At 52.3% G+C, this 14,074-nt stretch overlaps 1 protein-coding gene across 1 annotated transcript in view; it reads left to right on the top strand.

Moving 5' to 3' along the window:
• Positions 1-13,895: 13,895 nt before the first annotated feature.
• The window catches only part of SLC5A2 (solute carrier family 5 member 2), a 17,284-nt gene continuing 17,105 nt past the window's right edge, over positions 13,896-14,074 (top strand). Inside the window, 1 exon segment of the mRNA XM_054027537.1 lies at positions 13,896-13,998. Coding sequence (XP_053883512.1) covers positions 13,900-13,998 — 99 coding nt within the window. The 5' untranslated portion in view covers positions 13,896-13,899.

Below are 14,074 nucleotides of genomic sequence, written 5' to 3'. Positions count from 1 at the left end.
GGGTTACCCTGCACCTTCTGCCACCCCGGAGGCTGTCACTGGGTGTTTTTGAAGGTGTACGTCCCGTTCAAGACCACAATGGCTTACAGAAGAATGGGACAGAGTCTGGGGTGGTCTTAGTTTCATAACAAAACTTGAGTGACTCTCCGGTGGCACTCTGTGTGCAATTGGCAACGCTTTCCCAGGGGCAACCCAAGGAGTGCCAACAGCGTAGAACTGGTAGCGACGCTGCAGGGCCAGGGGGTTGCTCCCATTCCCATAGAATCCATGCATGTGGCACAGCAATTTTACTTCCTGGGCTCCAGTTGGCAAGCACCTCCAGAGGTTCAGAGGGATCACAGGTACAGCACAGAGCCTGGACAGCATCAGACTCCAGACACTTATGAACAGCAGGGTACTGGTGCACCGGTGAGATATCATGGCTCGTGTTCAGGACCTGTGAGGGGGCGGAGAAGAGAGAACAATTTCCCACACTCCCCCCATATATACTGGGAGAATCTGGGACCAATATTACTGGGTGAACAAGAAGCAGTGACCTACGAGAGGGTGGCCATAATAAGTAAAACTTTTCTGGGCTTATCCTGTCTCAACATCGGGGTAGGCACTGACCAGCCCACTCGATGCGTATTTTTCAACAGCTCAAAACCGTTCCTTCTTGCTGGCCAAGAAGGGTGGCCGACAGGATGGAGAAGACAGTCTTGAGGGTCAGGTGGTTTATCCTTCCATTCTTTGAGCTGTGAAGAATGAAACCATTTCCGCCAGGGTTTTCCATTTCTCCCATTCAGGATTTCTACCTGACACACACTGGGGCTGGCCCGATTCACAATAGAGCTGCAGCCATCCCAGGTGTGTGTAAAGAGCTACTTAGCAGTGACAGCGGCAGTGTTGGTTTTAGTAGGGATGGCTTCCACCTTGGATCTTTCTAAAACAAAGTAGATTCATACACAGCTGCATCCTTTGCACTACCACGTGGCTTAAAGGTTGTGCAGTATTGTTCAAAGCTCAGACCAGCTTCAGTCAGGGGATTCTCACCCTTAAAACACCCCCTTTCCCAGGGGCATTTTCCCTTCTTCATTACCCATCTCTCTAACCTGTTGGTTTTCTTCTGTCTCAAGCGAGCAGCGAAAAGGGCTTTTTCAGCCATCTCTATTTCCTTATTTCACTAATGATCCCCACCAACAGCTCTTTCTAAAACCTTTACTTTTAAGGCACTACTCTTAACTTCCTATTGCACAGTTCTACAGGTATTCTAAGCATGATTCTTAACAGAAGGTTACCAAATAGTCTATGAGAGAGAGACCTTGCTAAAGGAGCTTGGTCTGAAAAAGGAAAAGAAAGAAAGCTTACTCAGGTCTGTGCCTCAATTTTCCTACTCCACAGCAACTACTTAACAATTACCATGTGATTAGGGTCATATGACGCCCGCATTCTCCACCAATTTGTTACCAGATCTGCCTGTTACTTTGGGGTATGCTCATTTATTCAGGTTACTCTTCTGAGGGGGCAGGGGTTCTGTAATTCTATCAATGTACTGCTTGTGTCACTTGTGTTTTTATATGGCGCTCTGCTTCTCCCTTCTGCAAGTCCCCTCCCAGTGGACCTATCCTGCAGGACCTAGGTTCCCTAGGACTGGGTTCCTCCAGGCCCGGACCCGGATGAACACACATATACTCACACATACATTAACAGAGCAAGTCTGAGCGGACTGGGTCAATCAGCACTGTCAAGCTGACCCCTTATATGTCCCTGGGCTCCATGGATTGGGTCAAGCAGCACTTTTAAGCTGCCATCCTTATGTGTCCCAGATTCAACATGTCTCTATCCCCACTCTCACATCACAATTGTACTGGTAGTAACCTACTTGATGAGCAAACCCCACAGTATTTTGGGCACTGCAGGTATCTTTAGCTTAGGTAAAAGAAGCGTTGCTGCAGAGTAAATGGGGGAAGCTAAAAACACAAAAGAGTAAAGTTCAGCAAGAGAGAGAGAAGCAACCAGCTTAACCATAAAAGTTATTTATTGAATAATAGTGAGAACTACACAAGGAGGGCTAAACCAACATAACAGTTACATTATTAAAGGTTAATACTTAAGGTAGAAAGGAAAACAGAGAGAGATAAAGAAGAGGGAATCTCACCCACTCCATGAGGCTTGAACTGGTCAGGGTTCCCAGGTGATGGTGGTAGCTCAGGGTCCTGAGTGCTGGAGACAGGCAGAGCCCCCAGCACGATCAGTCAGGAGAAGATGGAGTCCCAGTGGAACTGATGCAGAGTTTGGATCTAAGCATCTGAACACTTACTTTAACATAGGTCGGGGTTTTTGTAGAGAAACAATAATGGTTTAAGGGAGAACACTAGATTTGTTTATGGGTAAACTGATGACTCAAGGGTTTTCTTTAGGCTAGACAATAGGAGCTGTGGAAGCAGAGAAAAGAACTGACAGAAGGGAACTGTAATGCATGACGTTTGTTAGCAAGAGTCAGGCTAACTGTAACCCTGATAACGCGAGATTTATAGAAGCGAGGATTGTGTGAGGCGGGTGAGAAAGAACTGTGTAAGAAGTCATGATGACCTCAGCATAGATAAAGTGTAGAAGACCTTGTGTAGATAAGGTAATAGAAAATAATTGTATGTTGGCAAGAGTCAAAACAACTGAGGAAATGAGATATCAAGATGGCCTATGTATAAACAAAAATGCTGCTGTCCCTCATTATTTTTGTAATGAAAGGTATAAATGCTTGCTGTAATTAGTTACCAGAGAGAGACCTGTTTAGCTCTCTCCCTCTGCACATGTGAGAGTTAATAAACATCTGACTTGCTGTACCCAACAAAATAGTGAGAACTCAGTTTTTCTCCGACAATTTTGGGGGCTCGTCCGGGATGGCAACGCCCACTGAGGCAACGGCAGCTGCTACGGATCGTTCCCCTTCGAACCCCATGGCGCCACAATAGAGGTAAGAGACCTTTTGAAATCTCTATTGGGGTGTCGGAGGAGGACTGTCCGTGGGGCCGTCTGCCCCTGTTGGGCTCACGCCATCCGAACTTATTGACTGTGCAGCAAGGTCAGATGCTGAGCGGCGTAATAGGGGAATTGTTTGCCGCCCCCTGTAAGCATATGCTAGGTGCATAGGGTTTGCACCTGTATTGAGGAGTTGTTACCGCCTCAAGAGGGGTTTTTTTACCGCCTCAAGTGATGCATCGAGGTACTTGGGAATAGTACCTGGAGGTACTCAGGAGTAGTACCTGGTAGAAGGCCTTGGTATGTTGGTGTGTGTGTGGTCTGTGTGTGTGTGTGTGTACACAGTGTGAATTGAGTGTTACCGGAAGACGCCCAGAGTACTCTGCGAAGTCTTTTGGCTCGTGACCAGAACTACTCTAACGCAAGCCCGGTAACTAGAGGATCTTTTAGGAGATCCGACCCATGTAGGTTGACTCGGCCTGGCATCGTCCGGCGAGGAGGCTACCTGGGTCTAGGAGTGTGTGCACCCATCTTCCCTCCCCTTTTCCTCTCCGTGTGAGCCACTGACAGTCTGACCATCTCACTGGATGCAACAGAGTAAGCGGCGCTTTCTCTCTGAGATTAGCCGACGCTCTTTGCTGAAGGGAGGTGTAGGGGGTCATGGCTATCCTCGTTAGTCACTCCTGTGTGAATACCCTGTAGGGAGAGTCCTTAGTTTATGAACCGCTAGCGCGGACAGGGCATCCTTCCCCTTTTGAGTGTGTGATTGGAAAAATGGGTGGGGGACAGTCTAAGTCTTCCCTCTCACCCCCTAAGGGTACCCCAGCTTATTTCATGTACGTACATTATGGCCCGAAAACCTGCAGGTATTTAGATAGTTGGAATCTTTACACGCGTGCAAATCCATCTAAACAATGTCCACTAGAAGGTACCTTTGATTTAGACAAACTTAAATACCTTAAAGAAACTCTGGCTTCACCAAAAGCCTCTGATACACAGTGGGAGCAATTTGTCTGTTGGTGGGAGGAAGCAACAAAGAGACTCCACGAGTCTCGAGTGCGTAGTCTAAAGGACTCCCAGGAAAAGTTAAAAGCCCAAGTGCAACATTTACAGCTTAAATGCAAGGCATCCCGGGAAAAACTACAGCTGTGTCAGCCCAAGGTTCATTACCTTGGTCATGATATTTCTCCTGGTACTCGTCATTTATCAGATTCTCGGATTTCAGCTATTCTAAATATGCCTAGGCCTGGAACTATTTCTCAAATGCGTACTTTTCTTGGCATGACTGGGTACTGTAGACAATGGATTTTAGGTTATGCAACAATGATTAAACCCTTACAGGATTTGACTAAGTCAGGTACCCCTGAGCCTCTTCCTTGGTCTCCAGAGGCTGAACAAGCTTTTGTTGCTATCAAGCAAAGTCTGTCCAGTGCACCGGCCCTGGGACTTCCTGATTATGCTAAACCATTCACTCTTTTCTGTCATGAGCGTAATGGGTTTGCTTTGGCTGTATTAACGCAAAAGCACGGAGACAAACACCGTCCCGTTGCTTATTACAGTACTGCCCTAGACGCTGTGGCAGCTGGATTTCCCCCTTGCCTGCGTGCTGTAGCTGCAGCAGCTCTTGCTGTTCAGGTATCTGAATCTATTGTCTTAGGTTCTCCTTTGATTGTTGCTGTTCCTCATGCTGTGGCTGCTCTCTTGTTAAAATCTAAGACACAGCATCTATCCACTTCTCGTCTTACAAAATATGAGCTTGTCTTGTTGTCTTCATCTCATATTACTTTGGCTCGTTGCCCTGTTCTAAATCCTGCCTCCTTGTTGCCTGGGCCCGAAGACGGAGACCCACATGACTGTGTGTCTGTGACGTCGGTTCTCTCTCGTCCAAGAGATGATTTACTAGATGTGCCTTTGCAAAATCCTGATCTTATTTACTTTGTAGATGGTTCGTGCTTGCGAGATTCTAAGGGCAAATTGGTTGCTGGTTATGCTGTGTGTTCTGCACATGCTGTTATTGAAAGTGCTTTCCTTCCTTCTGTGTTTTCTGCTCAAGTGGCCGAACTTGTGGCTTTAACTCGAGCCTGCATTCTCGCTCAGGATCAAGCAGTTACAATCTATACAGACTCTCGTTATGCTTTTGGAGTGGTACATGATTATGGGTTGCTCTGGAAGTATAGAGGTTTTCTTACATCCACTGGTTCTCCTATTAAGAACAGTCTGTATGTCTCTGCTCTTTTAGATGCCCTTTTATTGCCCAAAGCTATAGCTGTCGTGAAATGTACAGCTCACCAGACCCCTCATGATGAAGTTACCCGTGGAAATGCTTTGGCAGACTCTGCAGCCAAAGCAGCGGCCCTTTCTGCAACTCAGGCTGAATATACTTGTGCTTTGATTGAACAGCCTCCACTAGCCTCCCTTGAGGATCTGGCCAAGATCCAGGAAGCTGCACCGGCAGCTGAGAAACGTTTTTGGAGTGCTAATGGCTGTATTCTACACCCTGATCATCTTTGGCGTGCCCCAGCTGGTCGCCTGGTTGCACCGAAGATGCTAATGCCCTATCTTGCTCGTGTATACCACGGAATGGCTCACGTGAGCAAAGGGGGGATGGTTGCTGCAGTTAACCGAGATTGGTGTGCATTCGGGTTCCCAGTCATTGCACATCACTACTGTCAACAATGTGTGATTTGTCAGCAGCATAACATTGGTAAAGCTGTTAAAGTTAGGCAGGCAGCTCACCCTCCCCCTTGGGGACCTTTTGTAAATATTCAGATTGATTTTATTCAACTGTCTAAATGTTGTGGCTATGAATATGTATTGGTTTTGGTGGATGTATTTTCAAATTGGGTTGAAGCTTTTCCCTGCAGGAAAGCAGATGCCAGGACTGTTGTGAAACTTCTGCTTAAAGATTTTGTACCACGATTTGGCATCCCTGTGAGTATCAACAGTGACTGTGGAACTCATTTTACTGGACAGATTGTAAAAGAGTTATGTGCAGCTTTGCAGACTCAACACAACCTTCACTGCCCCCACCATCCGCAGTCTGCTGGAACAGTGGAACGCCAGAATGGAATTCTGAAAAATAAACTGGCCAAGATTTGTGCTGAAACAAACTTGAAGTGGCCAGATGCCCTTCCTCTGGCACTAATGAGTATGAGGGCCACTCCCAATCGAAAGACTGGACTCAGCCCTCATGAGATTCTGACAGGGCGCCCGATGAGACTACCAACTGCGCCCCCACTGACCCTAGCTCAGATGGACATTCATTTAATGGATGACACAATGCTTAAGTATTGTCAGGCACTAATGAAATGTGTTAAGTCTTTCTATACACAGGTGAAAGAAGCACTACCCAAGGATCCTGTGCAGCCCTGCCACTCGCTGGAACCAGGAGACTGGGTCTACATAAAGGTCCATCAGCGAAAGACTGCCCTGGCTCCACGCTGGAAAGGCCCTTTCCAAGTCCTGTTAACTACCAACACTGCTGTGAAGTGCCAAGGACTGCCCACCTGGACCCATGCTTCGCATTGCAAAAAGACCCCTCCGCCTGGAGAGGATTCTCCAGCTGCTGATCAGCCTGTTTCTCCTGCTAACTCTGCTGTGCCTCCTGGACAGCAGGGAAAGAGGACAAGGTGAAGTGCTAGTAACCTCTCCCTTGTCCACTGACAGATCTACTGTGCCTTTGAATTCTTTTACAGGAACCACACCAGTACAGGGTGAAGTGCTAGTAACCTCTCCCCTGTATTATGGTGAATCACAACTGCTTTTGAAGAAGAAAAGAAGAAACACTCGCTCTGCTGAAACCACCAAAGTCCAGAACTTTCTAACTACAAAAGACATTAAGAACTGGCCCTGGTGGAAGAAACGAAGCATTGTTTATTGGCAAGGAGGGAACTGTGGGGAACGTTCCTGGGAATGTGGGGTCCAGTGGTGGGGTGGATTCTTTCCAGGATCAGGGCTTTGTGCTTATGGACAGGTACCTTCAGGATGCACTGCCCTCCCTAATTGGCTTTCAGATGATGAATATCAAAAACGCCTTGCCACCACAAAGACTACACCTACCACTAGTCCCTTGACCCTTGCCACCACCACTGTAACTTATCCAGATACAAACAGTACTACACATTCCAATGAAACTCATTGGCCAAGACTTTCACATCTCAGTGATTTACTGAAATTTTGCTCAGAGAGATTATTCTTTAAAGTTCAAGATAATGTATATGAGCAAACAATTGAATGGAAAACAAATGGATCTGTAGAGATGGTATTGAATATCACTGAGGCTGGGAAGGCATTGCAGTGGGATCTAGCATGCTCAGAGATTCAGGATTTCTTGAATGACCAGCTAATGGCCATTCGGAATGATCTAGAGCACCAGGCTTGGCCCACTGCCCTTACAGACACGTCAGGAGTACCATCTGATCTGTGGCCATGGAGACATACTTGGAAACTTTCTGGGTGGAAGTGTGGACGTTCTCAGTGCTCCTTCCAAGCATATGGACCGGTACAGGGGGTGTGGGCTCCCACATACCGTATCCTGCCGGGTCCATGGGGAGGATGCATATGGGATTGGGTAATTCATCGAGACATCTGGGAAATTAGACCACCTGGTATGCCCAATCGATTTTTAGTTAGTGCTCCTAGGATTACACCTGACATTTGGATGGGGTTAGGTAACCTATGGACATTCTGGCCATTAGAACCCCCACAGCTTCAGTGTACACGTAAACTGAAGCCAGGAGAAGTTGTCACTGTCTATGACTACGTTTGCTGGGAGGGTAGGGGACAAGGAACTACCCTGACAGGACACTTACTCTTCCAAGCTACTGATAGCTGTGTGTATGTTAATGACACCATATCACAAGACATACATTTTAATCTCACTACCACTGCAGGCAATCATATCATTTACTGGCCTGCAGATAGAGTTTTTCAAGTAGCCCTTAGGTTCCAGATACCCTTTAATTGGACTAGCTTACTATCTGATAGATTTCAAAATTTGCTTTCATTGTTACCTGAGATCCAGAAAATCTCTGAGGTACAAGGGCGAATTCACATGCTTCAAAATGTATATCAAGTAGAAAAGTATGCCTTTCACACTGCTTATAGAGTATCTACCTTATGTACTAAATATGATGTATTGTGCTTTATGACAAAGGCTGTACAACAACCCCATTATAGTATTGCTATGGGAATGTTATTGCTTGTATTGTTATTAGTTAGCTTAGGATTATGTTATTGTTGTTGTAAAAGACGTAATAATAGTAATACCTTTCATGTTCATGCTAATCATGCATTGTCATTGCATCCAATCAAAACCCCTAAGGTTGAAGCATCTGATTTAGAATCAGAAGTCCAGGACTTGATGCAAATAGAGATTTGAGAATGTTTGTTGTACTAGAAGTACAAAAGGGGGGGTTGTGGAAGCAGAGAAAAGAACTGACAGAAGGGAACTGCAATGCATGACGTTTGTTAGCAAGAGTCAGGCTAACTGTAACCCTGATAACGCGAGATTTGTAGAAGCGAGGATTGTGTGAGGCGGGTGAGAAAGAACTGTGTAAGAAGTCATGATGACCTCAGCATAGATAAAGTGTAGAAGACCTTGTGTAGATAAGGTAATAGAAAATAATTGTATGTTGGCAAGAGTCAAAACAACTGAGGAAATGAGATATCAAGATGGCCTATGTATAAACAAAAATGCTGCTGTCCCTCATTATTTTTGTAATGAAAGGTATAAATGCTTGCTGTAATTAGTTACCAGTGAGAGACCTGTTTAGCTCTCTCCCTCTGCACATGTGAGAGTTAATAAAACATCTGACTTGCTGTACCTAACAAAATAGTGAGAACTCAGTTTTTCTCCGACAATGTTGAAGGGCTAGTCTCCTGCTGTCCCATGTCTTTAGCATCCATGTCTCACATGCATCTAGCAAGATGCTGAAGACCAGAGACTGCAGCAATTTCATTGGACACTGTCCGGTAACAACTTTGCTTTTCCAAAGCGGCTGAGTGTCACTAGAGCCGCAGTTCCGAGTCCGATTCTATGACAGATCTCTACGTCCCTTGGGGTCACGCTTCCCAGGTATCTGACGTGCTCCGCGCACTCTGGTGCCTCCTCAGATTTGGTGTGAAGATCTTCTCCTTTTCAACAGACCCAGCTGTCACCATTGTCGTTGGGCGACATCTTTACACCAAACGTCTCTGCTTGCACAACTCTTCTGAGCAATTACTGCACCTCCTCGTGCAACGACTCCGTTAGGTCAATATCCGCAGCAAAGCACAGAGGACTCATTCAAGACACTGAACAAGCCATTAGGGGTTTTGTTATTTCTGGCAGGACCCAGATGCCTCCGTGAGAACCGAGCTCGCAGGCGAAGGTGGAGGCTCTGGCTACATCTACACGGCCAGCAGAAACCCGCAGCAGCAAGTCTCAGAGCCCGGGCTGACAGAGTCGGGGTCATGGGGCTTGGCTCTGGCTCTAAGAACAGTCAAGTAGGCATGTGGGCTTGAGCTGGAGCTCAGGCTGTGAGGCCGGGGAGCGGGGTGGGTTTCACAGCCCAACTCCAGCCTGAGCCGACCGTCCGCTCGGCTAGGTTTAGTGCGAGAGCGCAAGGGCGAGTCTAACAGGCCCGGCTCGGAGACTGGCTGCTGCAGGTTTCTACTTGGCAGGTAGACGTACCCTCAGCCCCTGCACCACATAGCTGGCAGCCTATGATGAGCAGAGCTGGGGATAGACCCCAGGATGTGGAGCTAAAGGGGGGGGAGAGAGAAAGAGAGAAGGAAGGCACCCCCTACTGAGCCCCCCTGCCCCTCCGCAGCACAGCGCTCCCCGCCGAGCCCCCTGCCTGCTCCCTGCAGCACAGCGCCCCCTGCTGAGCCCCTCTGTGCCCTGCAGCACAGCGCCCCCTGCTGAGCCCCTCTCTGCCCTGCAGCACAGCGCCCCCTGCTGAGCCCCCTGCCCGCTCCCTGCAGCACAGCGCCCCCCGCTGAGCCCCTCTCTGCCCTGCAGCACAGCGCTCCTCGCCGAGCCCCCTGCCCGCTCCCTGCAGCACAGTGCCCCCCGCTGAGCCCCTCTCTGCCCTGCAGCACAGCGCCCCCTGCCGAGCTCCCTGCAGCACAGCGACCCCTACTGAGCCCCCTGCCCGCTCCCTGCAGCACAGCGCCCCCTGCTGAGCCCCTCTCTGCCCTGCAGCACAGCGCCCCCTGCTGAGCCCCCTGCCCGCTCCCTGCAGCACAGCGCCCCCTGCTGAGCCCCTCTCTGCCCTGCAGCACAGCGCTCCCCGCCGAGCCCCCTGCCTGCTCCCTGCAGCACAGCGCCCCCTGCTGAGCCCCTCTGTGCCCTGCAGCACAGCGCCCCCTGCTGAGCCCCTCTCTGCCCTGCAGCACAGCGCCCCCTGCTGAGCCCCCTGCCCGCTCCCTGCAGCACAGCGCCCCCCGCTGAGCCCCTCTCTGCCCTGCAGCACAGCGCCCCCTGCCGAGCTCCCTGCAGCACAGCGCCCCCTGCTGAGCCCCCTGCCCGCTCCCTGCAGCACAGCGCCCCCTGCTGAGCCCCCTGCCCGCTCCCTGCAGCACAGCGCCCCCCGCTGAGCCCCCTGCCCGCTCCCTGCAGCACAGCGCCCCCGCTGAGCCCCTCTCTGCCCTGCAGCACAGCGCCCCCTGCTGAGCCCCCTGCCCGCTCCCTGCAGCTCAGCGCCCCCTGCTGAGCCCCCTGCCCGCTCCCTGCAGCACAGCGCCCCCCGCTGAGCCCCCTGCCCGCTCCCTGCAGCACAGCGCCCCCCGCTGAGCCCCTCTCTGCCCTGCAGCACAGCGCCCCCTGCTGAGCCCCCTGCCCGCTCCCTGCAGCTCAGCGCCCCCTGCTGAGCCCCCTGCCCGCTCCCTGCAGCACAGCGCCCCCCGCTGAGCCCCCTGCCCGCTCCCTGCAGCACAGCGCCCCCCGCTGAGCCCCTCTCTGCCCTGCAGCACAGCGCCCCCTGCTGAGCCCCCTGCCCGCTCCCTGCAGCACAGCGCCCCCCGCTGAGCCCCTCTCTGCCCTGCAGCACAGCGCCCCCTGCTGAGCCCCCTGCCCGCTCCCTGCAGCACAGCGCCCCCCGCTGAGCCCCTCTCTGCCCTGCAGCACAGCGCTCCCCGCCGAGCCCCCTGCCTGCTCCCTGCAGCACAGCACCCCCCAGCTGAGCCCCTCTGTGCCCTGCAGCACAGCGCCCCCTGCCCGCTCCCTGCAGCACAGCGCCCCCTGCCGAGCTCCCTGCAGCACAGCGACCCCTACTGAGCCCTCCGCAGCACAGTGTCCCCTGCTGAGCCCCCCAGCCCCTCCGCAGCACAGCGTCCCCTGCTGAGCCCCCCTGTGCCCTGCAGCACAGCACCCCCCAGCACTGCTCTGCCAGTGCTGAGCCTCTCCACACACACACCCCTGCCACTCACCTCCACGGAGAAGTGTTTGCCATCAATCTGATGCTCCAAGCCAGGCTGCCTCCCCCTGGCCCCAGTGCAAGAGCCAGCCAGGCTGACAGGCCAAAGGCACGGGGGGTGGGGGAGGCCCATCCACATGCGTGATGATGTCGATGGGGAGCTGCAGCTGCTTAATGCCACAGCAGTGTGTGATAGCGCCTTCCACGCCAACTCCGGCATCATTCGAGCTCAGATGGACAGGCACATGTAGATAGATAGATAGTGTGGATGCAGAGATAAATGGCTGGGACCACAGGGGGATGGATGGATATGTAGGTCCCTAGAGGGCTGGAGGGATGGATAGCTGAGTATGACGGAGTCCACTCACCACAGCAGCGCCTCCTGCTGGCCACCACAGGAATTAGCTCCGCCAACCAGTGCACCATCTCCAGGTGGTGCCTCTCCCGATGTTGTCTCCGACTGCAGACCCGCCTCAGTCAAAGTACCACAGTGAAGAGGCGCTGACTTTCCCTTGTGCCGGGGGGAGCTCGACCCCCAGCTCTGCCCCAGGCCCCGCCCCCAGCCACTCCGCCCCTTCCCTCAAGGCCCTGCCCCGCTACAGCCCCGCTCTTACCACCCCCCGCCCCTCCTTTTCCTGCCCCGTTCCGCCCCCTCCCCTGATCACTGTGTCCTCGCTCCTATCCCCTCCCCTCCAGCCTCCTGCATACCACAGAACAGCTGATGGCGGCAGGTGGGAGGGCAGAGGAGGAGGGAGAAGCGCTCATTGGCAGGGCCCTCCGGCGGGCAGGAGGCACTGGGGGGAGGGAGAGGTGCTGATAGGGGGGTTTTTCGCTGTGGGTGCTCCAGCCCTGGAGTCAGCACTTATGCCGCAGTGTCCTCGTCTTGCCCCCCAGCCATGTCATCAGCGTGTTTTCCCCCTTCCAGGGGTGAAGTAGCTCAGTTCAATAGTCCAGCCCCTTCCCCAATGGCCCCACCCACTACTCCGGGTCCTGACCCAGGGACCCTGTAGACAGCAGCCTCCTGCTGCATCCCCTTAACTTTGCTCTATGCTGCTTCTATTCCCTGGGCCACTTCCCTGCAGCCCCAGCCCTCTTCTCAGAGTATCCAGTCAGCAAGTCCCAGCAGTCAGCCACCAGCTCCCGCTTGCTCCCCGAGTCCCTGCCAGCAACTGCTCTGTCCAACCTTTCCTGCAACCTGCTAGGAAAACAGTCCTCACTCCTTGGGCTCCCCAGAGCAACTGACTGTCTCTGGCCTTGCAGCTCCTTTTATGTGATCCCACTGGGCCTTGATTGGCTGCTCTGTGCAGCCTCCCTCCAATTGGCTGTTTGGAGGACTCACCTCCATTGCGTCTTTCTGGGACAGGGTGTGGAGGCCCATGAGGCCTCCTTTAACCCTTTCTTCTCTGGTGTGGGGTGAACACCCCATCACAGAGATGAAGAGATGGAACAATTTGTGGGTGAGTAGGTAAGGGATATAGTGATGGGTGGGTGGGTGAGTAGTTGGATTTGTAGAGGGTTGGAGGGGTGGATTGTTGAGTAGTTGGGTCCATAGGGTGATGGAGGGATGGGTAGTTGGGCCCATAGGGGGATGGAAGGATGGGTAGTTGGGTCCAAAGAGGGTTTCAGGGTTAGGTAGTTGATCCATAGGAGGTTGGAAAGATGAGTAATTGGGTCCATGGGGGGTGGAGGAAAGGATAGTTAGGTAGATGGGTCCATATGGTGAGGGAGGAAAGGATGGGTTGTTGGATCCACAGGAGAATAGAGGGAGGGATAGCTAGGTCCAATGGAGGGACGCATGAATGGGTAGTTGGTCCCACAGTGGGATGGATAGTTGGGTCTGTAGGGTGATGGAGGGATGGATAATTGGGTCTCTTGGGCAATAGAGGGATGAGTCATTGGATCCAGAGGGGGATGGATAGTTGGGTGTGTAGGGTGATGAAGGGATGTGTAGTTGGGTCTGTAAAGGGATGGATGGGTAGTTGGGTTCATGAGGGGCATGGATGCATACATAGAGGAGGGTGTGGGGAAATGGATAGACATGTAGGTGGGTCTGCATGGGGATGGATGGAAAGATAAATCAATCTTCTGCAGCCCTCCTTGCCACAACTGACTCCCCCTTTGCCCCCTCCCCTGTAACAACCCTCCCATGGCAGAAGCCCCCTCCCCCTCCCATAGGGAGCACAGGGTAGTAGGTGGCACTCACCAGCAGTGCACATTTCAGCCTGGCTCAGCCCAGCCTCACTCTGCTTCTCCTAGAAGGAGAAGGGCTTCAGATGGCTCAGAACATGGGCTCAGCTCTACCCAGCTACCAGGGAATGGCGGGGCAGAGATGGCAAGAGCAGGAGGAGGGACGGGGGCAGAGAGCGGGGTTCAGGAGTCAGGATTCCTTCAGTCTATTCTACTTCCCTCCTCCCCGCAGTCTCTGGGTTGGTTAATCACAGATCCAGCCCCATGACCAGGTTTGCTATTAACCATCCATGCTGGCCCCTGGGGACCCTTCCACGAGGTGTCATTTCATTGCAGGGAGAGAGACAGAAACAGTATGGAGAGGGTGCCGCAGCCCAGGGCCGTCATCAACAACCCTGCTGACATTGGAGTCATCGTGGGCTACTTCATCCTGGTCATCTGCGTAGGGCTCTGGGTATGTGACCTCTCTCCCACCCCCCCAACACTGGGCAACAGGGGAAGAAATGGCACAGGGTAGAGACCTGAGCCAC

The sequence above is a fragment of the Malaclemys terrapin genome, chromosome 4 (genome assembly GCF_027887155.1).
Source record: "Malaclemys terrapin pileata isolate rMalTer1 chromosome 4, rMalTer1.hap1, whole genome shotgun sequence".
Lineage (NCBI taxonomy): Eukaryota > Metazoa > Chordata > Testudines > Emydidae > Malaclemys > Malaclemys terrapin.
The sequence above is the reverse complement of the archived record's forward strand: the minus strand, read 5'-3'. Positions and strand labels throughout refer to the sequence as shown.